The following is a 20919-nucleotide window of genomic DNA, read 5'->3' on the forward strand; positions in this document are numbered from 1 at the left end:
GGGTACTGCAGCATTGATGTTGCCCATTTATTAAGTTAAAATCTGGAGTGATTTAAGAATTACGGTAATAGGGTGACGTTTTCTGCGTGGATTATTTGATTATGGACGTTTTTGATCTTGTTGCTTTCGATATTCTTGCAAAAAATGATGGTCCCACTCCTGTTGACTTCGATTATGGGCCATAACGTTTCAATGCTGCCATCTACTGGTGGTGTTCTGTAATAACTGTGAAACCTTACAAAAAACAGGGGCTTTTTTGACATGGTATTACTTTATTCTTAAATTTCAAACCGCAATAGTTCAATATTTTTACACGTCAGCACTCAGAACATCAGAATGTCGAATACAAAAACAGACAAAACTCCTGATACAAAAGAAACTTTGAAAATAAAGTTCTAAAAGGAATGAATGTGAACTGCATACAGTAAATGCAGGAAGGAACTAAAGTGATCAAGTAAAACCATTAATAAGCAAACAGGGTAAAACAGTCCAGGCTCATTTACTGTACAACATAGAACTTTGATTTTTTTACTATACGAGCGAGTGTTTGCAAGCATTAACAGGCCTAGTCCACCTCCTCCATCCTGGACGTGTCGTCATCGTCCCCTTCCAGAGGGGGCATGTCCTCAGTGGGAGCAGCTGTGGACTCCTCTGGTGTCACCTCATCTTCATCAATGCCTGGAGGGACACAAATTAACAAATGAGCTCAAGTTTTAGAGGCATTTTGATCACAAGATTAAGAGGAAATGTGGACTAACCAAGACCCAGCTTGATCATTCTGTAGATACGGTTGGAGTGAGTCTGGGGGTCGTCCAGGGTGAATCCTGAGGACAGCAGCGCGGTCTCAAAGAGCAGGATGACCAGGTCCTTCACAGACTTGTCGTTTTTATCGGCCTCTGCCTTCTGCCTCAGGGTCTCCATTATGGGGTGGTCAGGGTTGATCTCAAGGTGCTTCTTAGCTGCCATGTAGCCCATGGTGGAGTTGTCCCTCAGAGCCTGGGCCTTCATGATCCGCTCCATGTTCGCCGTCCAGCCGTACGTGCTGGTGACGATGCAACACGGGGACGACACCAAGCGGTTGGACACTGTGACCTGTCAAGTCGGATGTGTTAGAACTTTCAGGCTTTTGAAAAACGCAGAAAAACGGTCACCTGGCTTCTAAGGGGTTTCACAGGCGCTCACCTTTTCCACCTTCTTCTCCAGGATGTCCTTCATGATTTTGCACAGGTTCTCAAACTGAGCCTTCTTCTCCTCCTGCTTCTTCTTCTCCTCCTCATCCTCAGGCAGCTCCAGGCCCTCCTTAGTCACTGAAACCAGGTTCTTGCCCTCGAACTCCTTCAGCTGCTGGACACAGTACTCGTCGATGGGCTCGATCATGTAAATGACCTCCAGGCCTGCTTTACGAAGGCGCTCCACGAAGGCCGAGTTTGCCACCTGGTCTTTGGTCTCGCCTGATGGACAAAAGATGCCGCCATCATGCAAAAGGTCAGATTTAGTTTGGGACTTGACGGTCTTGTTTAAGCGAATAGGTGAAGAGCAGGCTCACCAGTGATGTAGTAGATGTGCTTCTGGCTGTCTTTCATGCGTGTAACATAGTCCTTCAGAGAGACCATCTCGTCTCCAGATGCTGAGGTGTAGTAGCGCAGCAGCTCAGACAGCTTCTTTCGGTTCTGAGAGTCCTCGTGGATCCCAAGCTGCAAAGCAAATTAGAATCCAGTTCAGTCAAGAAGTAACTAGTAATAAACTGTCTTGCTTCATCGTTTAAATGTGGACACTAACCTTGATGTTCTTAGAAAACTGCTCATAGTATTTTTTGTAGTTGTCCTTGTCCTCTGCAAGCTCAGTGAAGAGTTCCAGGCACTTCTTGACCAGGTTCTTACGGATCACCTTCAGGATCTTGCTCTGCTGCAGCATCTCTCTGGAGATGTTCAGGGGCAGATCCTCAGAGTCCACCACACCCTTAATGAAATCTGGTTTAAAAGGAAAGAAAAGAAGATGAGACTTTTATTTGAATTCAGGGAATAAAGTGTTGACTCCACGCTCGAATACTCACTGAGGTACTCTGGGATGAGCTCCTCACAGTTGTCCATGATGAAGACCCTCCGTACATACAGCTTGATGTTGTTCTTCTTTTTCTTATTCTCGAAAAGGTCAAATGGGGCGCGGCGAGGGACGAAGAGCAGGGCACGGAATTCCAGCTGACCTTCGACTGAAAAGTGCTGTGAAAGAGAGAAAAAAAAAGAGTCTATGTAATGGAAAAGCATTTCATTTGCCCTCATTTTAACATACAAGACATCACCCAACTAGAATTGATGCCACTTTCAAAGATCAAAAACACACTCGGATGTCTCACTACGAGGGTTAAACAGCGTTAACTCACCTTGACAGCCAGGTGGTCCTCCCAGTCATTGGTAAGACTCTTGTAGAACTCCCCATACTCCTCGTTGCTGATGTCATCTGGGTTACGGGTCCACAGGGGTTTGGTCTTGTTCAGCTCCTCCTGGTCGATGTACTTCTCCTTGATCTTCTTCTTCTTCTTCTTGTCACCAGATTTGTCCTGGTCCTGCTCCTCATCCGACCCAACGTCCTCGATCTCCGGCTTGTCATCCTTCTCTTCTTCATCTTTATCCTTTTCCTTCTCTTCCTCCTCTGCCTCGTCGTCGCTCACCTCCTTGTCACGCTCTTTTTCCACCTGAATAAAAACACGTGCTGTTAAATCCTTTCGATTCAGCTCCATCCGGTTCGCTTTCTGTAGACCAGAGTGAACTTACAAAGAGTGTGATGGGGTAGCCAATGAACTGCGAGTGCTTCTTCACAATCTCTTTGACTCTTCGCTCCTCCAGGTATTCTATCTGGTCTTCCTTTAAGTGCAAGATGACTTTGGTGCCGCGACCAATAGGCTCAGCTGCAAAAACAAGAGTCGGGTCAACACATCCCTCCACTTCCAATAAACACAGCCCAACAGCATCACATCACTCACAGTTGTCCACTCTGACAGTGAACGAGCCTCCGGCTGATGACTCCCAGGCGTACTGCTCGTCATCGTTGTGCTTTGTGATGACTGTCACCTTCTCGGCCACGAGGTAGGCGGAGTAGAAACCCACTCCGAACTGACCGATCATGGAGATGTCGGCCCCAGCCTGCAGAGCCTCCATGAAGGCCTTGGTGCCAGACTTGGCGATGGTGCCCAGGTTGTTGATCAGGTCGGCCTTGGTCATGCCGATACCCGTGTCGATCAGCGTCAGGGTGCGATCCTCCTTGTTGGGCTTCACCTCAATTTTGAGGTCTTTGCCGCTGTCCAGCTTGGAAGGGTCAGTGAGGCTCTCATACCGGATTTTGTCGAGTGCCTGGAGGAAACCCCATTGTCTTTCATCTTAACCACTATAATGTAATAGTCACAACACATACCAACCCAACACAATTTTAGACTTTGAAATGAAAAACTCACATCTGAAGAGTTGGAGATCAACTCCCTCAGAAAGATCTCTTTGTTTGAATAGAAAGTGTTGATTATCAAGGACATCAACTGAGCAATCTCAGCCTGGAATGCAAAGGTCTCGGTGTCTTCCTCCATTTGTTGGTCTTTGGGTTCAGGCATCTAAACACAAAACATAGTATTTTAAGAAAATGACATCCTATGCTGGGGGGTGGTTTGACAGATGGACCACTCTGGCTTACATCTCTACTCTCTTCTCATCTATTTTCAGCTCCAGCATGAATGCAATAAAAATACCCTCTTAAAGTCATCATGTGTAGTTAGATTCCAGAAGAGGTTGGAAACCGCAGTTGTTGCAGTTTCACCTACATCTCACAGTAAAAATAAGAATGGCCCGAGTGCAACGGATAAATCATAAGTGTGCTGCAGTTCGCGCCACCTGGCGGTTTAATCGGGAACTGCACCCTTCTAGAAGGTACCACGAGCGTGCCATTGGCTCCTCCCCCAACCCTTTTCTGAGGAATTCATGAATGAGCTTCCACATTTCCGACAAAGATCCAGAGACCAGGTCAAAGTGACAGCATTAGAGCATTCACAGATCTTGCAGGGAAAAGATGATCTTTTCAGAGGAGAAGCAGATTTTTCCTCTTTCTTCATCGTGACCGACTGTGATGATCCCAGCCTGACAAGTGCACAATGAATGAACCATGTGGCAACAGACCCCTTCACAAACCATTATTAAAGCAATATAAGAAATGCTATTATAATAGTGGGAATTCCTAGAAAGCATAAGTAACACAGACCTACAAGCAAATCCTGATAAATTGATTAGGATGACTTGTCTAGGTGTTACAACCTGATCTCTGCCTGAATGGAACATGATGTACATAATCTAAAATGCAAGCCGAAAAGACATCCTTTGAAGGTCATCTTGGATGAAAATCGGTTAGCTTTATCTGAAAGCCTGAGCTGTAAAGAAAAAAGGTAATGTTATCTAACACCATGGATGCCTTAATAGGAGGTAATTAAATATTCCACAACCACATTCATTATTACGCAGAAGGCAGAAATGTACAACTTACTTTGGTCCTTAATGTAGGGAAACCTCCGACGGAAAGTGTCGCACTGTCGCCTCGACGACGCAGAAACTCAGCAGGTTTAGAATGGGCTGGGATGTGGTACCCGACAGATTAAGTATCGTTTCTGACTGTTCTAGAAAGCCTGACCGGGGCTGAGGCAGAGCTTCGAGAACCATCTAGAACCCTCCTCCGTGGTGGTTGCTGATAGGACCCACGGACTGTCAATCAAGTTGCACGTGCAAACTCCTCTCCATTCAGGGGCGGGACTTGGCCCGGAACCCGGAACTGAACTGATTAATCCATGCAGAGTTCATGAAAGTTCTAGAAGTGGAAGTAAAATTATATATAGAACAAAGCGACTGACGGTTAAACGTCCAGCATTGAGCTACCAGCTAAAAATAAGAAGGAAGATTGGACAGATAGAATGAAATCGTTTAAGATTTGTTATACAGTCCCTAAACAGCTAATAAGAGAAACAAAATGTGAAGTTTCAGGGTAAATTTAGGAAGAAGCATTCAGAAACTTCCAGGTCATTCAACTTCCTTTACAAAGACCCGTTGATTGTCGGTCTTACAAGGAAATGCATGCCAATGAATCAATGCACATAACTGCAGACTTTATTTCAATACATTTTATTAGAAATTTGAATGAGTTACAAAAAATGTCACAGTTATGAAAAGAGACAAGCCGAAATTTCCAGGAACTATTGAGGCTTGACATTTTGAATGACACATTTGTGTAAGACGTCAGCTCCCTTCTGTCTCCCCAAGCCCAGACTGCATTTAACTTACTCTAAATGTTTGTCAGTAGTTTGAAATAAGCAGCTTAAGCGGTACAATCTAGGCTAAGCCACTCTGTGGCGCGAATAATTCCTTTAGCACTGATTAGGTAATATAATGGAGTAGGGTTTGAGTTTGGGTTTTACAATTAAAATTTCAAAAACAAAACAAAAAATAACTTACAAAAATAAAAATGAGGCATGGAGGGACTCCTGAGAGTTTTAGTCGACTTCTTCCATTCTGGATGTGTCATCATCTCCTTCCAAGACTGGCATTTCCTCATCAGCAGGCTGAATAAGATCTTCAACTGCTGAATCGTCATCATCAATGCCTGCAAACACAAATGTATATATTATTATTATTGTACTCTAACATACTAACTTCCATGATTCGGAAAAGGATAACACACCTAGACCCAGTTTGATCATTCTGTAGATGCGGTTGGCGTGTGTCTGTGGATCTTCCAGAGTGAATCCTGAGGACAGCAGGGCAGTCTCATACAGGAGGATGACCAGGTCTTTCACAGCCTTGTCGTTCTTGTCAGCTTCTGCCTTTTCCCTCAAGGTTTCAATGATTGGATGCAGAGGGTTGATCTCAAGGTGCTTCTTCGCTGTCATGTAGCCCATGGTGGCGGTGTCTCTCAGGGCTTGAGACTTCATGATCCTCTCCATGTTAGCCGTCCAGCCGTACGTGCTGGTGACAATACAACATGGTGACGCCACCAGACGATTGGAGACGGTGACCTGTCAAAAATAAAATGTGTACCACTGTCATGATCAGGCCATCACCAGATTAAGACTGGAATATCACACTTTTCAGCATTTTTCTGTGGTTACCTTTTCAATCTTCTTATCAAGGATGTCCTTCATGATCTTGCAAAGGTTTTCAAATTTGTTTTTGAGCTCCTCCAGCTTCTTCTTCTCCTCCTCATCCTCAGGCAGCTCCAGGCCCTCCTTAGTCACTGAAACCAGGTTCTTGCCATCGTACTCCTTCAGCTGCTGGACACAGTACTCGTCGATGGGTTCAATCATGTAAATGACCTCCAGGCCTGCTTTACGAAGGCGCTCCACGAAGGCCGAGTTTGCCACCTGGTCTTTGGTCTCGCCTGTGGAAATTGATAAGATTTTGTTTAATCAATAGGCAAGTTGCTAAGTTAGAGACACATAAACTGAAGTATAAAAATACTTCTATTAAAGTACCTGTAATGTAGTAGATGTGCTTCTGGTTGTCCTTCATGCGGGAAACATATTCCTTAAGAGAGACCATCTCATCCCCTGAGGCTGAGGTGTAGTAGCGCAGCAGATCAGACAGCTTCTTCCTATTCTGAGAGTCTTCATGGATGCCAAGCTGAAATATGTAAAAATGTGTTACAGACCTGATGAACTTCACAACTGATTTCTAACACATTTGTTACTTTAGAATGATGAGTCTACCTTCATGTTCTTGGAAAAATGCTCATAGTATTTTTTGTAGTTGTCCTTGTCCTCTGCAAGCTCAATGAAGAGTTCCAGGCACTTCTTGACCAGGTTCTTACGGATCACCTTCAGGATCTTGCTCTGCTGCAGCATCTCTCTGGAGATGTTCAGGGGCAGATCCTCAGAGTCCACCACACCCCTGATGAAATCTTCACAAGGAAGATAGACGGTTTAGCGACATGGTTTCTTTGATAACTCAAAACATGAGCCATTAGTAATTAAAGTAACAACAAATGATACTTACTGAGGTACTCTGGAATGAGCTCATCGCAGTTGTCCATGATGAAAACCCTGCGAACATACAGCTTGATGTTGTTCTTCTTCTTTTTGTTTTCAAAGAGGTCAAATGGAGCTCTTCTGGGTACAAAAAGCAAAGCGCGGAACTCTAGTTGGCCTTCCACTGAGAAGTGCTGTAAAGAGAAGGAAAAACATCAATCAGTCTATGTTATATAATAAATATCACATTTCACCCCATTTGCTGACAGACTCAGGTCACCTTGACAGCCAGGTGGTCTTCCCAGTCATTGGTCAGGCTTTTATAGAACTCTCCATACTCCTCATTGGAGATGTCATCAGGGTTCCGGGTCCAGATAGGCTTGGTCTTGTTCAGCTCCTGAACATCCATGTATTTTTCCTTGACCTTCTTCTTCCTCTTGTTCTTGCCATCCTTTGTATCCTCATCCTCGTCAGAACCCACGTCCTCGATCTTTGGTTTGTCAGTGGGCTCTGCAGCCTCTTTCTCCACCTCCTCCACTTTCTCTCCCTCTTCAAGGTCCACTTCCTTCTCCCTGGTTTTCTCCACCTTGAATGGATGAGAATGTGTATCATTAACAGTGGTTAATTAGGATTTTAAAGTAAAAGAAAATCTTTGCCGGGGAAATTCAAGACTTACAAAAAGGGTAATAGGGTAGCCAATGAACTGAGAGTGCTTCTTCACAACTTCTTTAACGCGTTTCTCCTCACAATACTCTGTCTGATCTTCTTTGAGGTGAAGGATAACTTTAGTTCCTCTGCCAATGGACTCTCCTACAAGATGATGATAGCAGTAATGTAATGAGGCTTAATGTCTTCAGCCTGCAAATGATTAATTAATGCTTCTCACACCAAACTTACCGGTGTCAGGCTTAACTGTGAACGAGCCTCCAGCTGCAGACTCCCACACGTACTGCTCGTCATCGTTGTGCTTTGTGATGACTGTCACCTTCTCGGCCACGAGGTAGGCGGAGTAGAAACCCACTCCGAACTGACCGATCATGGAGATGTCGGCCCCAGCCTGCAGAGCCTCCATGAAGGCCTTGGTGCCAGACTTGGCGATGGTGCCCAGGTTGTTGATCAGGTCGGCCTTGGTCATGCCGATACCCGTGTCGATCAGCGTCAGGGTGCGGGCACGAAGGTCGGGTCGGATTTCAATCTTCAGTTCTTTGCAGGACTCAAGTCGGGTTGGGTCAGTCAAACTTTCATATCGGATTTTGTCCAAAGCCTGCAGAGAAAAAAAGTGTTAGACTGCTTCTTCCTAAATGTGTTGTAATGAAAGTGCTGTTTGTGCTTACATCTGAGGAGTTAGAGATAAGCTCTCTAAGGAAGATCTCTTTGTTTGAGTAGAAGGTGTTGATAATAAGAGACATAAGCTGAGCAATCTCAGCCTGGAATGCGAAGGTCTCCACATCCTCCTCCACAACTTGTCCTGCTTTCTCTGGCATCTTAAACAAAAACCAAACATAATGTAATCAGCAAAACAGGCTTAATATATATGCAAGCTTGTGGAGATATGCTGTAGTTCTAAAGGTATATTTGAGTTCTCCTTTGGCCTCCTGGTCCAAGTAGCTATTGCCTATGGCAGAAGAACATATGCTCCTCCTGTGACCTGTCAATCAAAGTCTTGCCATATGGTGAAGGGGTGGAGTTCTGATGCAGCCCCAAAGACTTCAAGAGGCCATCTAACACCTTCAGGATGAAAGGAATCAACGGCACCGCAGGATTCAAAGTAGAATCAAATCTGACTTCAGTGCCGCTAAACAAGCATTCTTATTTTCTTGAGTGAGAAATAAAGATTTATTACAAAGAAAATGGTCCTTTTACTTGATGAGCGGTTATGAATGACTCACCAATAGTTAATATCTGTGTGATTAAACCGCGATGAAACACAGCTTACAGCTGCAGTTTTCTGTAAGGTATTTTAAACAATCTAAACCCATCTCAATACTAATTCATTTTCGTGTTCACGTGTCATTGCTCTCACAGTCAGGGTCACCCCCCCGGCCATGTGCTCCACGCATGTTAGCCTGGCCAAGTAACTAGAAACTTTGCTACACTGCAGATATTAAACTTCTGTAACAAATATTATGTTAGTAGAGCAATGTTCTTGTTTGATGTATTCTATTTTGTACAGAGTGTATTCTGATGTTTATGGTTGAAAAGTGAAATTTAAAAATGATCTGATTTGTCTTACCTTGAATACTTGCTGTAGTCTTTGCTCTCAAATATGTCTGCGGGTTAGGTTTAGGCTATCTTCTCTTCTGGGAGAGCTTTGTGCTGTGATCCTGGTCCTGTGAGCAAGAGAGTTGAGTTTTGGTTCTGCAGACCCCCCAAAATGCCGGCGTCTTTTTATACTTTAGGGTTGGCTTCTCGAAGCTCCCATTCAGAACCTTCCAGAAGATACTCTCCCTACGGTGATGGGGGTGGCGTTTAGGTGAGTGACAGTTGACGTGTGTGATACCAGACCCCTAAAGTCTGTGTGCCCTTATAGGGCTGCAAGCAGTGCCCGTCACTCAGAGAAAGAGCTTCTCTGATAGCTTGTCTAGCTCTAAGGCCCCGAACCCCCCCCCCCCAGTTTGCACCACAGCTGCCGATGTGGATAGGCTATCACCTGTTGTCAGGGTGCCACAAAGACAGAAGATCCATTTAGGTTTTAGGAGGAAAAAAGGACTGTGAGGATCTGAAAGGCTTATTTTTGTACATTTAAAGCCTAGGTAATGTAATCAGTGGCCACTTCTACAAAGCACACATCATTGAATCAGACATTACATGCTTCCTTGCTGTGAATTGGAAGTTTATCTGAATTTATGCCAGACTGCTTGTCAGAATAATGGTTAGCTGAGGCCCTTATTTTAACCTACTGGTTAAAAAAAACATTCCCCTGTGACCTTTCAGGGTTTCAGATAAACTTACCTGTCAACAATTACAATTTTTGGTGGCCTCTTTTGAAAATTATATATATATAAAAGAATGGATGGTGAATAATTTGCACTCAAATATGATTTATGGTCACTATTTTGTGATCACAAATGTTTATCTGTCCTGCTCACAGTCTTTTATGCATTGTAAATATGTTTGACTATTTTTAAAATATTATAATAAAATTTTCAGTGTTGACGCATTGTTACTTTAAACAAAGAACCGGCATAAATAGAGATTAAATAAATGTTAATTAGTAGAAATGCAGGTAGGATTTGTTTTTAAATTTGGTAAAATATATCTATGGTTTGATAGGAAATCCCACTCAAAGTACAGAAGACTAATGAAACAAAGTTCTAATTGGCCTGTTTGCTGATTATATACTTTATACATGGAATCCTTCTGGCAAAAAAATGGAAAGAAACGAATAAATGGACAGGAACTAAAGCTTGCTATGATAAAATTTGAGGAACAATTCATGCAGAGGTTTCAGAAATGTTAGACTAACATGGAAACCGACAACCCGGACGGTTGCTGCTCTTGCAAACAAGCTGTGGTTGAATCGTCCACGATTTCATAGAGAATTCAGCTGACCAGAAGATGGCAGTGTGTCGGCCACAGCTCAGTTATGCAATCACGGTGGTTCCAGCTGGCAGTAGACTTTACCAGAGGCTGCACGTTGCGTGCGTAATGCAGATGGTGCAACCGAGAAATTTGAACGGTTTGCACGTACAAGATGAGTCCCGATGCCAGGTATCAGATTCCACAAACTAGTCAAAATAGATTTCGAGATTTTGTTTTTCCAAATTGATGGACTTAAATAAAACGGTTAAAACAGACTGATTAAAGAACAAGTAACAATACACGGCTATTTGGAATGCTTTCATAATGGCATATACAATGAAATTAAAACGTATATTGTCATGCACCTGTCTTGATGATATAGGCTTAAATAAATAAGTATAAAAGAGCTAGATGATTAAACTAGTCCAAAAGTTGTGTATTTTTACTCATATTATGCGCACTAAGAGTGTGAAACGTGCAGTCAGATGACGGTGTTTGTGTGTGTCGTCTCGCATGATTTAATGCGCATGCGCAGTTGTAAACATCCGGGTTTCTGACAAGGATGTACGCCAATTTCCAAGATGGCGGCGGAGGGAGGAGGGAAGGAGATGAACGAAATTAAAACACAATTCACGACTCGGGAAGGCGTCTATAAACTCCTAACTCACTCTGAATACAGCCGACCGAACAGGGTGCCTTTTAACTCCCAGGGCTCGAATCCCGTCAAAGTCTCCTTCGTCAATGTAAACGATCAGTCCGGCAACGGGGAGAGGATCTGTTTCAATGTGGGCCGGGAACTCTACTTCTATATCTACAAAGGTGTGAGAAAGGTAAACAATGATGGCTGCAGCGAGCACGGACGGTGTGCCCGACAGCTGCTCTTGTACTGAGCATTTTCGTATCATTTGTGCCAGAGCTGTCATATTCTTTAGCTTCTGTCAGTGAAGGGCGCTGGTTGTCAAGACAAGGCCATGTATCAGAGCAAGCTAAGTTAGCAGCTAATTAGCATATTTTAACCTAGTCTGGAAAAAAACCATTTTTGCATGAAGGATCCGTGCGTGCACTCCGGGGTGGTCAGTTGATTTGCCTCTTGGTTAGGAGCTGTAAGAGCGCATTTCGTAAAGTCGTAGCCTGATTAAACTGTGTGAAACGTGTGTTTATTTCCTGACAGTCTGACAGCAGCGCCAAGCTGCACTTGCAAATCGTCTCTTTGGAAAAACTTCACTTTTTCCTAGGTGGTAGTTGACGGTGTTTATTTCGGTTGATTCCAGTATTTGGGTGGGATTACCATCGTTGTTCAGCGAGCGCTACTATGGTTTTATTTATAATGATTAACAGCAGTGATCGCACTAATAATACAGTTATCGTCAGATTTAGGAACACAGTTGTCTTTCCTGCAGCTTTTGATGCAAATTCTGCACAGTATTTCTCCCTCTATAATCAGTAACGATCATTTAAAGAAGCAGAAGTGTCTTGCTGTTTTGTACACTTTCGAGTATATGAAAATGGAAATCAGAATTGTTAAACATGACACGGACGATTTCTCCTTGTCCAGGCTGCTGATCTTAGTAAGCCCATAGACAAGAGGATATACAAAGGAACGCAGCCTACATGTCACGATTTCAACCCTCTGACGGCCACGGCTGAGAGCGTCTCCCTGCTGGTGGGTTTCTCAGCGGGTCAAGTACAGCTCATAGATCCAATAAAGAAGGAGACCAGCAAACTCTTCAATGAAGAGGTGCGTTTTAGGACATAATCTTACGTTTGTGTCCAAATATACATGTTGTTCACGCGAATAATGTGTTCAATTGTTTCCTCCTCAGAGACTTATTGACAAATCAAGAGTGACGTGTGTGCGATGGGTCCCTGGTTCAGAGAGCCTCTTTCTGGTGGCTCACTCCAGTGGCAGCATGTATTTGTACAACGTGGAGAACACCTGCGGTACCACGGCGCCTCACTACCAGCTCCTGAAGCAGGGTGAAAATTACGCTGTGCACACCTGTAAGAGCAAGTCAGCGCGCAACCCGTTACTGCGCTGGACGGTGGGTGAAGGGGCGCTCAATGAGTTCGCCTTTTCCCCTGATGGGAAGTTCCTCGCGTGTGCCAGCCAGGACGGCTTCCTGCGAGTGTTTGGCTTCGATGCGGCAGAGCTCCACGGAACAATGAAGAGCTACTTTGGTGGACTGTTGTGTGTGTGCTGGAGCCCAGACGGTCGGTATATTGTGGCGGGAGGGGAGGACGACCTGGTGACGGTGTGGTCGTTCTCAGACTGCAGAGTGATTGCAAGGGGCCACGGTCACAAGTCTTGGGTGAGCGTGGTGGCTTTTGACCACTGCACGACCAGCGTGGAGGACGGTGACGTTCCTGCTGAGTTCAGTGGTAGCGACGAGGACTTCCACGAGCACATTAACTTTGGTGCGGGAAGAGAACGAGCCAACAGTGCTCATTCTCGACTTTCTAAGAGAAACTCAACAGAGAGTAGGCCCGTTAGTGTGACCTACAGGTTTGGCTCAGTCGGCCAGGATACTCAGCTGTGTCTGTGGGACCTAACAGAGGACATCCTCTTCCCTCACCTCCCTCTGTCTCGCACTAGGACTAACACTAACGTAACAAGCTCCTTAAGCCCACTGACCACGGGACAGTCGACTAACACAAGCGTATCCTCCACAAATCCCAGTTGTACCAATAGCAAAGACAATGTGAGCAATAGCAGCACCAGTGGGAACCAAGCTAACTCCCTCCCCAGCACTCTGCCTCGGTCCAACAGCCTGCCACACTCCTCCACCCCTACAGGGGGCAGCACTCCCAACAGTCACACGGGCAGCAGCAGCAGCAACAACAGCAACGCCAAGGGAAACAGCATCATCGACAGCGCGTTCATCGCCACGGGCGTCAGCAAGTTCGCCACCCTGTCTCTGCACGAGTCGCGCAAAGACCGCCACGAGAAGGACCACAAGCGAAACCACAGCATGGGACATATCAACAGCAAGAGCAGCGACAAGCTCAACCAGCTCAACTCGTCGCGGACGGCGAAAGCGGAGGCGGTGAAGACGCTGGGCACCACGCTGTGCCCGCGTATGGAGGACGTGCCCCTGCTGGAGCCGCTGGTGTGTAAGAAGATCGCTCACGAGAGACTCACTGTGTTAATCTTCCTGGAGGACTGTCTGGTAACAGCCTGTCAGGAGGGGTTCGTTTGCACATGGGCCAGGCCAGGGAAAGTGGTGAGTAATGTGCTACTGGAGAACGCCGTCATATGAGTTGGGAAGCGTCCTTGAGTTATTTCTTATCAGCGTGTGTCATCTGTCTCCACAGGGATTGTTATCCTCTCAAAACAACCCAGCCAACTCCCCCAGTGGGACAGTGGTATAGCCGCTGCTGATTCATGCTCCTCGCGACAGTGATGGGGACGACCGAGGCCCCCGCAGTGCTTCTTCACACACTGTGGTGCCCCACGTGACCTCCAGTGTCACCTTCAGTCTCATCTTTACAGTCACCTCCTCTCATTGTTTCACTGCTTGTGTATAAACAGCTGAGCCAGAGTCAGAAATTTGATCCCAGACCGCTTTGTCTGGTGTTTTTAAAGGCTGCTACGGGAAGCTTTAGAATTGCCCTAGTGGTTGAAAGGGTTAACTGACTACCTATTTTGGGCATATCCAGTTGTGTCTAGTCTGAAACTAACAAACTGTCATACCCAATCCTTTGTGCCTGTAGATTTTTAAGACTAGACACGCTGGGATACATCGAGGAGAGGCCTCATTCTGACCATGTTGGGGCTTAAATGAGACATTTCGCTCTATAATTTCTCTCTTTAAGCGTAATCACTCACAAAAGGCAATCAGATGAGGGAGCAGCTCTGTTTCTCATGCAGCTCTTCTCACTTCTGCACACCTTTTCTATTTAATTTCAGCTTCAATTATGAGAATTTCAACAGTAGATTTGCACAGATGGATTCTGTCCTTTTTTCGTTAACCCTTTTAAAAATATAAGCGGACCACAAGCAACATATTGCTCAGAAAGCCTTGGAAGCACTTAACGAGGGGCGTTTTGGTAAAAGCCTCGGTCTCAACACTGGATGCTGCAATTCTGGTTTTCTTTGTGTCATATATGGAGAAAATGTTTGCACTTAATAGTTTGTTAGAAGAGTATGCTTTACATTTTTGGAGTGTGTAAAGACTTCATTGAGAAGGTTGAAATATAAATAGAATTTATTTTAATATTCTTTCACATTCAATGGGCTCTGTACTATATGTAAATATTGTACTTCTATGACCTATAGGTGAAATGATTATAGTCCCTCATTTGAGCAAATAGTGATATTTCTAATACAGAAAATCTATACATAATATAAATCTTAAATATGCAGGTGAAGCAGTTCCTTCCTTGTTGTACAGAAAGAGAATTCTGGTGTATTTTTGTTACTGAAACATTTGTATAGGAGACGTCTATGAAATCCTCTTATCTAGTGCTGAATGCTAGCTAGCCCTCAGCTGCAGATCCCTTTGACCACGTTGTCAGAGAGGCGCAGCGGTGTGTTTCAGCCATCACTTTGAGCTCAGGTAAAAACCTAAAAAACAAAAAAAAACAGTAAGACTAACTCCATAGTTCACCTAGTCTTGTTCGACACGTGTGGAATCACTTTAACATGACTGACGGCTGTTATGCAGACGGGCTGGGATACAGAGATCTCTCCGAGTGAGTAATACTGATGTGGAACTTCTGAACAAACCTTTGACACTGTTGACGGAGTAAACCTTTGAGGAGAGTGCGTTTTGTTTTATTTCTACTATTAGCAAGATTTTAAATTGGGAGCTGTTTTTCTTCTATGTGATGCCTCATTAAAACAGTTTTGACAGTACTTGTTGCCTTTACATGGGTTTACATGTGATCATATTCCACCTTAAACACCTGAACAATAAAAAAAAAAGAAGCAAAATAAAGGATTTGGCCGTTAAGCGACGCGTGGCCGCTAGAGGTCAGTGTTACACATGCGACGGGTTGGAAAAATCACACCCTAAAGATCGTCGTTTGACAGCCTATTATTATTCTAAACGACCTGAGTTCCTGCACACGTTTGTCCCGTCCTGCAGTCCATCCCGTTTCTTCATACATTTTTTATGTTCCAAGCGGTGATAAAAGCGCTCCTCTATAATTTACGACGGGCCATTAGAAGAAATACGAGCAGTCGCGTTAAAGGTGCATCCTGTCTAATCAGGAAGGAAGGGAGAGAGGAGGGAGCCCGGAGGTGCACGATCGACCTTTCAGGATGCAACTGGCCGAGTCGCTGCGCAGATATCAATCAGGAGGGTATTCGTTCTAAAAAAAACAAGCCTTTCAGAATGAATTAAACTCACCATACACGACGCCTCCCCACCCCTTCATCAAAACGGTCCTTTTAAATGGAAACTGCTTTATTTCACAGCTCAACTCCTCTTGACAGTGATGCGTCTGCAACACACACGTGTCCATGGCTACAATGACCCCTGCTGTGAATCATTAATACCTGTCGGGGCTGCAGCAGCGTTCCTCGGCTTGCAGAAACATGTCAGCCAAAACGCTTCCCACTGACGGGATCCCTCAGAGCAAATGGGCTCCTTTCTCTCCGCGGGGAGGCTGTGAAATGGGTTCCTCAGAGAAATGGAGGCCAGACCTGTGCGGGAATAAAGATGAACCGAGCTAAAGCGAGCGTTGAAGCTCATATGCTTGAAAAATGGAAATATTGTAGCCGTGGTGGGAAAATAGATTCATGTTTCTGTGTTAGTGGAAGGACGAGGCATGAAAAGCAGATGTTGCAGCACATTTATTCCAGTTCTGCTCATCCAGCCAAGGGGAACAGTTTCTGGCGGTTGGTAATGAATGCATCAGCACGGATTCCTGCTTCTTTAACACGAGTTCTTGCAAAAGGGAGTTAATTAAAACTTGTTCAGACGCCAGTAAAAACACGTTTTACCGCCCGTTTCAGCAGCATTCGATATTATTTGACATGTGAAGGCGGGAAGGGAAGCAATTATCTTTACAATAATGAATTCGGAGGAAGGATTTGCCCTGCGGCTGCACCGTTTATCTCTAAACACTCTTCACAGTCATGTTTTGTCCAGGCTGGTTTCTAAAAGTCACACGGAACGCAGCTCTATTTCGCCCTCTTCTTATTGTAGATGATTAAGTGGAGCACAATGCGAGACTATTTTCTCCGGGCTGGGATTAGTCAGGGGCCGACGGTGTCTCTTCCTTCAATTCTCCGTTCTATTTCGAGCTCATTTCCCCTGAGAGCTGGGCCCAATAGCGGGGCCTCCACCAGGGGAGAAGCTGCACCATTTATCACCGGACTCCAGGCCAACAGTCCGATCTTCACGCCGCATTAGGAGCTCCAACCAAAACACCGTTAGAAGCCAACACAAGACGGGATGAAGTCTAAACTACTGGGGGGAACAATTGAGCAGCATTACTGAGCAAATTGGCAGAAACCTGGAACCAGGTGATGGCCACGCACGACGCTCGCAGACATCCATGGTAATAAAGGATCTGGAGAGTGCGCAGGGTTCGGGCGGGAGAATCAATGACGCGTCGGCTCGGAAACCATCGATATCGAGCTGCGGCCCGAGCACTTAAAATGTAAATGCGACGCAGACGTTTACAGCGGTGGCACGAGCGCCTCGGGAGCAGAGCGCGCATTTTACGCGCAATGAGAGCTGGACACTGATACAGGTGCCTGAGCGGGCATGTTTAGTGTCCAAATGGGAGGCAGCAAAAGACCAGCAGGGAACACGAAGCGCTCTGCAACACCCTGACTGATGTGGGGGACCTGCTAAAGCGACACCGCTGCTGCTGCAGGGAACCTGTTGAAGCCCAGTGTGTGTGTGTGTGTGTGTGTGGGGTTCTTTATGTGGAACAAGGTGTCTCACAGGATCCTCTTTGATCTGAGCGAAAATGGTGCGATAAAAATACCTTCCGATTAATTATGCATGCTCAGAGGGCCGGTTAAATCCACAGCTTTCCCAAAGTTTGCCCCCTCCCTGCCTCACCAAACCCCTTTGCTGTAGAAGACACTACACCTGTAACAAAGCACACTTGTGTTGTTCAATCATTTGATGTAAAGACGTGTGTGTTAAAGAGAAATCCCAACTTTCATCTTTATTTGTAACAGTCCAATAAAACAGGCAATATGAAGAATAGTCCATAAAGATTTACGTTTAAAAGGCTTTCTTTTCTTAATAGAGGATGCAAAAAGAGACAAGAATATATAACAGTAGCAATTAAGGTCACTGTAATCGGACGTAGCTCTTGCAGAGTTCGTGATCCCTGATGTCCCCCCAGCCTCCGTTTTTAACGTGCGGGGCCACGCCTCCGGCCCGGTTGCCAGGCAGTCTCTTGGTTATCAGGAGGTTCCTGGGGAACAGCTGTTTGGCGCTGCTCTGTAAGATATTTTCAATCTTGGTTTTCTGGCTGATTGGCATGCAGGAGGCCTTCTTGTGGTGCATGCCGCAGTCGCCGGCGTGGAAAATCCGCGGCGCCTCGCTCACCATGACCTTCCAGTAGTTGGGGAGGCAGGACACGGTCAGGTACTGCAAGGACCAGTCCCAGTTGTAGTCGTCGTAGGTGCAGAAGGTGTCGGTGCACTGGAAGAGCTTCTTGTACGTCTCTCTGCTCAGAGCCATCCCCATGTTGTGTTCAGTGGACTTCCAGGCCTTCACCTCCACCTTGTTAGCTTTGCTGGAGTAGCCGATGTGGCTGTAGCTGCCCAGGGAGAGGATGTCGCAGTCGTTGCACTGCTCCCTCTTGAGCGCCGACATCAGTTTTAAGAGATGAATAAAGTCTGGGGACATGTAATGGTCCTCCTCGATCAGCAGGACCAGGCCTTTGTGGTCGTTGAGAACGTGGACTCGGTCCCATACAAAGTGCAGCTTCCACCACCAGTGGTGCTTGGTCTGGGAGAACTTTGCCTCACGATAGTGGCCGAAAGTGTCGGGGTAGTCTGCGTTGATGCAGCCCAGCTTCAAGGCCTCTTTTTTTGGAATGTCTCTCGGGCAGTCCCTGGGGTCGTTTCCGGGGAACTCCTGGGGGTACAGCTGGATGCTGAAGGGGAAGAAAATCTGCAGGACCTGACAAAAGTCAACAGAGGCGACCACTTTATTAATCTCTGGGGACCAGAAGTCATGGCTGAATATCAGCAGTAGGCTCTCCACACCTCTGGCCTTCCGCAAACTGTCCACTAGTAGCTTAAGATAGTCCGGCCGGTTATGGACCTGGACTACGACGACCAGGTCGTCTTTCTGTCGGGCCGCCTTAAACTTGTCCTCGTTTCTTATTATCTGGTCAAAGTTGAGCTGGAAGACGATACCACGGTACACTAAAGTGGTGTTGTCCACCTCTGGCTTGGCGATCTTGGCTTTTTCCTGGCGTGTATCATTTGCTTGGAAAATAGGAGGCGGCACAGGCGCCCGGCTGGAAAAACATCTGTTGAAGTCGTATTTGTAACGAGAGCGAGTCTCTCAGCGATGCTAACGGTGCGATAGCTTCAGTTAGCAACTTCGAAACAGACCAGCCGGACGGAAACAGGATCAAAACACACCGGGACAGACACTCACCTAAACCTGGAGAAGCCGAGTGGTCATTTCAGCGACATGCATCAGTACGGTGGAGAAGCACACTCCTCCATTCCTTCCAACTGGCTGCATGGAACCGCAGCTACCAGCAGCTAGCTGCGACAATCCCTGTCAATACGGAACCGCTGGCCGCCGCTGTCCCACAATGCACCGCTCCAGCCGGGGGGCGCGCGAGACCCCCAGTGTATTCCTGCTGACGACACCGTTTTACTCATCAAAGGCCTACGCGGATTTATTATGGAGTCAATATTCTCGAAAGATTAATTGTAAGCGAGCCACACTGGATGTGCGCACTTATTTATACCGAGAAACCCACCCTAAAGCTGGGAGGGCGCAAGAAACGGTCAGTGCCAGTGATATCAAAAACACTCTAGGCTCATAAACAGAGAAGTATTGCTGCCTTGGTGTTGCGTGATATGAATAAAATGGAACATGGGATGTTATGTTATTTAAGCTGTTGATACTTGACACAATTATATTTCCGTTACATCGTCCGACAAATAACAGTGTATCTTTAATGCAACTATTTGTCCAGACGCAGGGTATATATTCAATAAATTAATTAACATCCCTTGGAGATAATTTGGTGTCCCGCAGTTCCTTTAGATGCAGCAGTTCATCCAACCACTAGAGGGCAGCACGCAATCTTTTACAACCGGAAGCACCTCGGCGCTCCGTTTCTTGTGCGCAGGCGCATTCGGCTTTCTTCCTTTCCAGCGCTCGAGCGAACGAGACAAGATGGGCCATCAGCAGCTCTATTGGAGTCACCCTAGAAAGTTCGGCCAGGGATCCCGATCCTGGTCAGTTGTAAATTAAATGCCTTCATTATAAATATATATGCCACAATATATGCGTTGTCGCGAATAAATAGCCTCCTAAGCGTGAGAATTGATCACCGCACGGACACCGCATGGAAGCGGTTCGTGAGCCAATATGGCGGCGGAAGATGCACCCTGTTACTTTGAAACTACTGGCGCTGCGTTAAGCTATAATGTGCAACTATAAAATACATGTCCGACGGGCGATTGCTTTTAAGTATGTCGGTGGTATTATTTTATAATGTAGGCCAAGTTTTGCCATGTTGTGAAGACATGAAAAAGGTGCCAGCATTATTTTTTGATGTTGGTTGGTTAAATGGGGCGGCTTTCTTGACCGATGGTGAAACGTTGCACATCTTGACACGCAGATTAATCTGTCCTTTTTCGTTTCAGCCGGGTATGCTCAAACAGACACGGACTGATCCGCAAATACGGACTCAACATGTGCCGCCAGTGCTTCAGGCAGTACGCTAAAGACATCGGCTTCGTTAAGGCAAGTTCTTTACTCTCTCTAATCCAAAATCACGGTTTAAATTTGATTTTAACGCTTCATCTTGCAAGGCCGACCTGTGTGTGTTGCTGCAGTTGTCCTGTTCTGTACCCAACTCGTTTGACATGTTGGGTGTTTTGGTGTATCTAATGTTTGTTTTTTGTTGACAGCTGGACTGAACACTTTGGACTGACATGTCCGGAGATGGATCCAGTGAAGTCCTGAATGCCAATCTACATGGAATAATTCAGCACTGCAAATAAATTGTTTTTTGTCCAAACTTAAAGTGCAGTTGTGTTCATTGCTTTCTCCTTGTGAAGTTCAGCAATGTGACAGTTTAGGACTGGAAATGATCTATAAGCACTGCATCAGTTTGTCAATTAAAATTATATAAGGAAATAATTTAAGGATTCATCTCATGGTATAGCCAGGGTAAATAAATGGTAATTAACTGCCTAAAAGCTGAGATGTGGGTAATAACACTAACCATCTTTGTTCTGCTAA

General features: G+C 45.6%; 5 protein-coding genes across 6 annotated transcripts; 2 read left to right on the forward strand and 3 right to left on the reverse strand.

The window, feature by feature from the left end:
• Positions 1–252: 252 nt before the first annotated feature.
• Positions 253–4702, reverse strand: hsp90aa1.2 (heat shock protein 90, alpha (cytosolic), class A member 1, tandem duplicate 2). The gene is made up of 11 exons (XM_057016920.1): positions 4519–4702; positions 3449–3598; positions 2981–3347; positions 2772–2905; positions 2381–2692; positions 2054–2219; positions 1780–1970; positions 1547–1694; positions 1183–1451; positions 759–1092; positions 253–678 (listed from the first exon to the last, which is right to left on the reverse strand). The coding sequence occupies exons 2-11, from the start codon at positions 3596–3598 to the stop codon at positions 566–568; spliced, it is 2184 nt and encodes a 727-aa protein (XP_056872900.1). The 5' UTR covers positions 4519–4702; the 3' UTR covers positions 253–565.
• Positions 4703–5131: 429 nt separating this feature from the next.
• On the reverse strand, positions 5132–9481 carry hsp90aa1.1 (heat shock protein 90, alpha (cytosolic), class A member 1, tandem duplicate 1). The gene is made up of 11 exons (XM_057016921.1): positions 9219–9481; positions 8320–8469; positions 7883–8249; positions 7662–7795; positions 7266–7571; positions 7014–7179; positions 6728–6918; positions 6494–6641; positions 6131–6399; positions 5704–6037; positions 5132–5625 (listed from the first exon to the last, which is right to left on the reverse strand). Exons 2-11 carry the CDS (start codon positions 8467–8469, stop codon positions 5516–5518), a joined length of 2175 nt encoding a protein of 724 aa, XP_056872901.1. The 5' UTR covers positions 9219–9481; the 3' UTR covers positions 5132–5515.
• Positions 9482–11065: 1584 nt separating this feature from the next.
• wdr20b (WD repeat domain 20b) lies at positions 11066–15362 on the forward strand. Of its 2 annotated transcripts, none has more exons than XM_057016736.1 (4): positions 11066–11337; positions 12063–12245; positions 12331–13728; positions 13820–15362. In XM_057016736.1, the coding sequence occupies exons 1-4, from the start codon at positions 11089–11091 to the stop codon at positions 13874–13876; spliced, it is 1887 nt and encodes a 628-aa protein (XP_056872716.1). In that variant the 5' UTR covers positions 11066–11088; the 3' UTR covers positions 13877–15362. The 2 variants fall into 2 exon arrangements, with proteins under 2 accessions (XP_056872716.1, XP_056872717.1); XM_057016737.1 differs by having other exon boundaries at positions 11071–11326.
• Positions 15363–17605: 2243 nt separating this feature from the next.
• On the reverse strand, positions 17606–19160 carry mgat2 (alpha-1,6-mannosyl-glycoprotein 2-beta-N-acetylglucosaminyltransferase). Its single transcript, XM_057017660.1, has 2 exons — positions 19138–19160; positions 17606–18958 (listed from the first exon to the last, which is right to left on the reverse strand). Exons 1-2 carry the CDS (start codon positions 19158–19160, stop codon positions 17764–17766), a joined length of 1218 nt encoding a protein of 405 aa, XP_056873640.1. The 3' UTR covers positions 17606–17763.
• Positions 19161–19704: 544 nt separating this feature from the next.
• rps29 (ribosomal protein S29) lies at positions 19705–20701 on the forward strand. Its single transcript, XM_057016738.1, has 3 exons — positions 19705–19907; positions 20319–20418; positions 20586–20701. Exons 1-3 carry the CDS (start codon positions 19714–19716, stop codon positions 20592–20594), a joined length of 303 nt encoding a protein of 100 aa, XP_056872718.1. The 5' UTR covers positions 19705–19713; the 3' UTR covers positions 20595–20701.
• Positions 20702–20919: the final 218 nt, after the last annotated feature.

This window comes from Takifugu flavidus, chromosome 19 (genome assembly GCF_003711565.1).
Source record: "Takifugu flavidus isolate HTHZ2018 chromosome 19, ASM371156v2, whole genome shotgun sequence".
Classification (NCBI taxonomy): domain Eukaryota; kingdom Metazoa; phylum Chordata; class Actinopteri; order Tetraodontiformes; family Tetraodontidae; genus Takifugu; species Takifugu flavidus.

Coding starts and splice junctions, on each gene's coding strand:
- mgat2 (XM_057017660.1), bottom strand. CDS start 19,160: ATGGAGGAGTGTGCTTCTCCACC. Junction 18,959..19,137: donor GAGGAGTGTGCTTCTCCACC/GTACTGATGCAT, acceptor CGACTTCAACAG/ATGTTTTTCCAGCCGGGCGC.
- rps29 (XM_057016738.1), top strand. CDS start 19,714: ATGCAGCAGTTCATCCAACCACTAGAGGGCAGCACGCAATCTTTTACA. Junction 19,908..20,318: donor GGCCAGGGATCCCGATCCTG/GTCAGTTGTAAA, acceptor TTTTCGTTTCAG/CCGGGTATGCTCAAACAGAC.
- wdr20b (XM_057016736.1), top strand. CDS start 11,089: ATGGCGGCGGAGGGAGGAGGGAAGGAGATGAACGAAATTAAAACACAA. Junction 12,246..12,330: donor GCAAACTCTTCAATGAAGAG/GTGCGTTTTAGG, acceptor TTTCCTCCTCAG/AGACTTATTGACAAATCAAG. Junction 13,729..13,819: donor GGGCCAGGCCAGGGAAAGTG/GTGAGTAATGTG, acceptor CTGTCTCCACAG/GGATTGTTATCCTCTCAAAA.
- hsp90aa1.1 (XM_057016921.1), bottom strand. CDS start 8,469: ATGCCAGAGAAAGCAGGACAAGTTGTGGAGGAGGATGTGGAGACCTTC. Junction 6,642..6,727: donor ATTTTTCCAAGAACATGAAG/GTAGACTCATCA, acceptor TACATATTTCAG/CTTGGCATCCATGAAGACTC. Junction 5,626..5,703: donor AATGATCAAACTGGGTCTAG/GTGTGTTATCCT, acceptor TTGTGTTTGCAG/GCATTGATGATGACGATTCA.
- hsp90aa1.2 (XM_057016920.1), bottom strand. CDS start 3,598: ATGCCTGAACCCAAAGACCAACAAATGGAGGAAGACACCGAGACCTTT. Junction 2,693..2,771: donor GCTACCCCATCACACTCTTT/GTAAGTTCACTC, acceptor GTTTTTATTCAG/GTGGAAAAAGAGCGTGACAA. Junction 1,695..1,779: donor AGTTTTCTAAGAACATCAAG/GTTAGTGTCCAC, acceptor TTTGCTTTGCAG/CTTGGGATCCACGAGGACTC.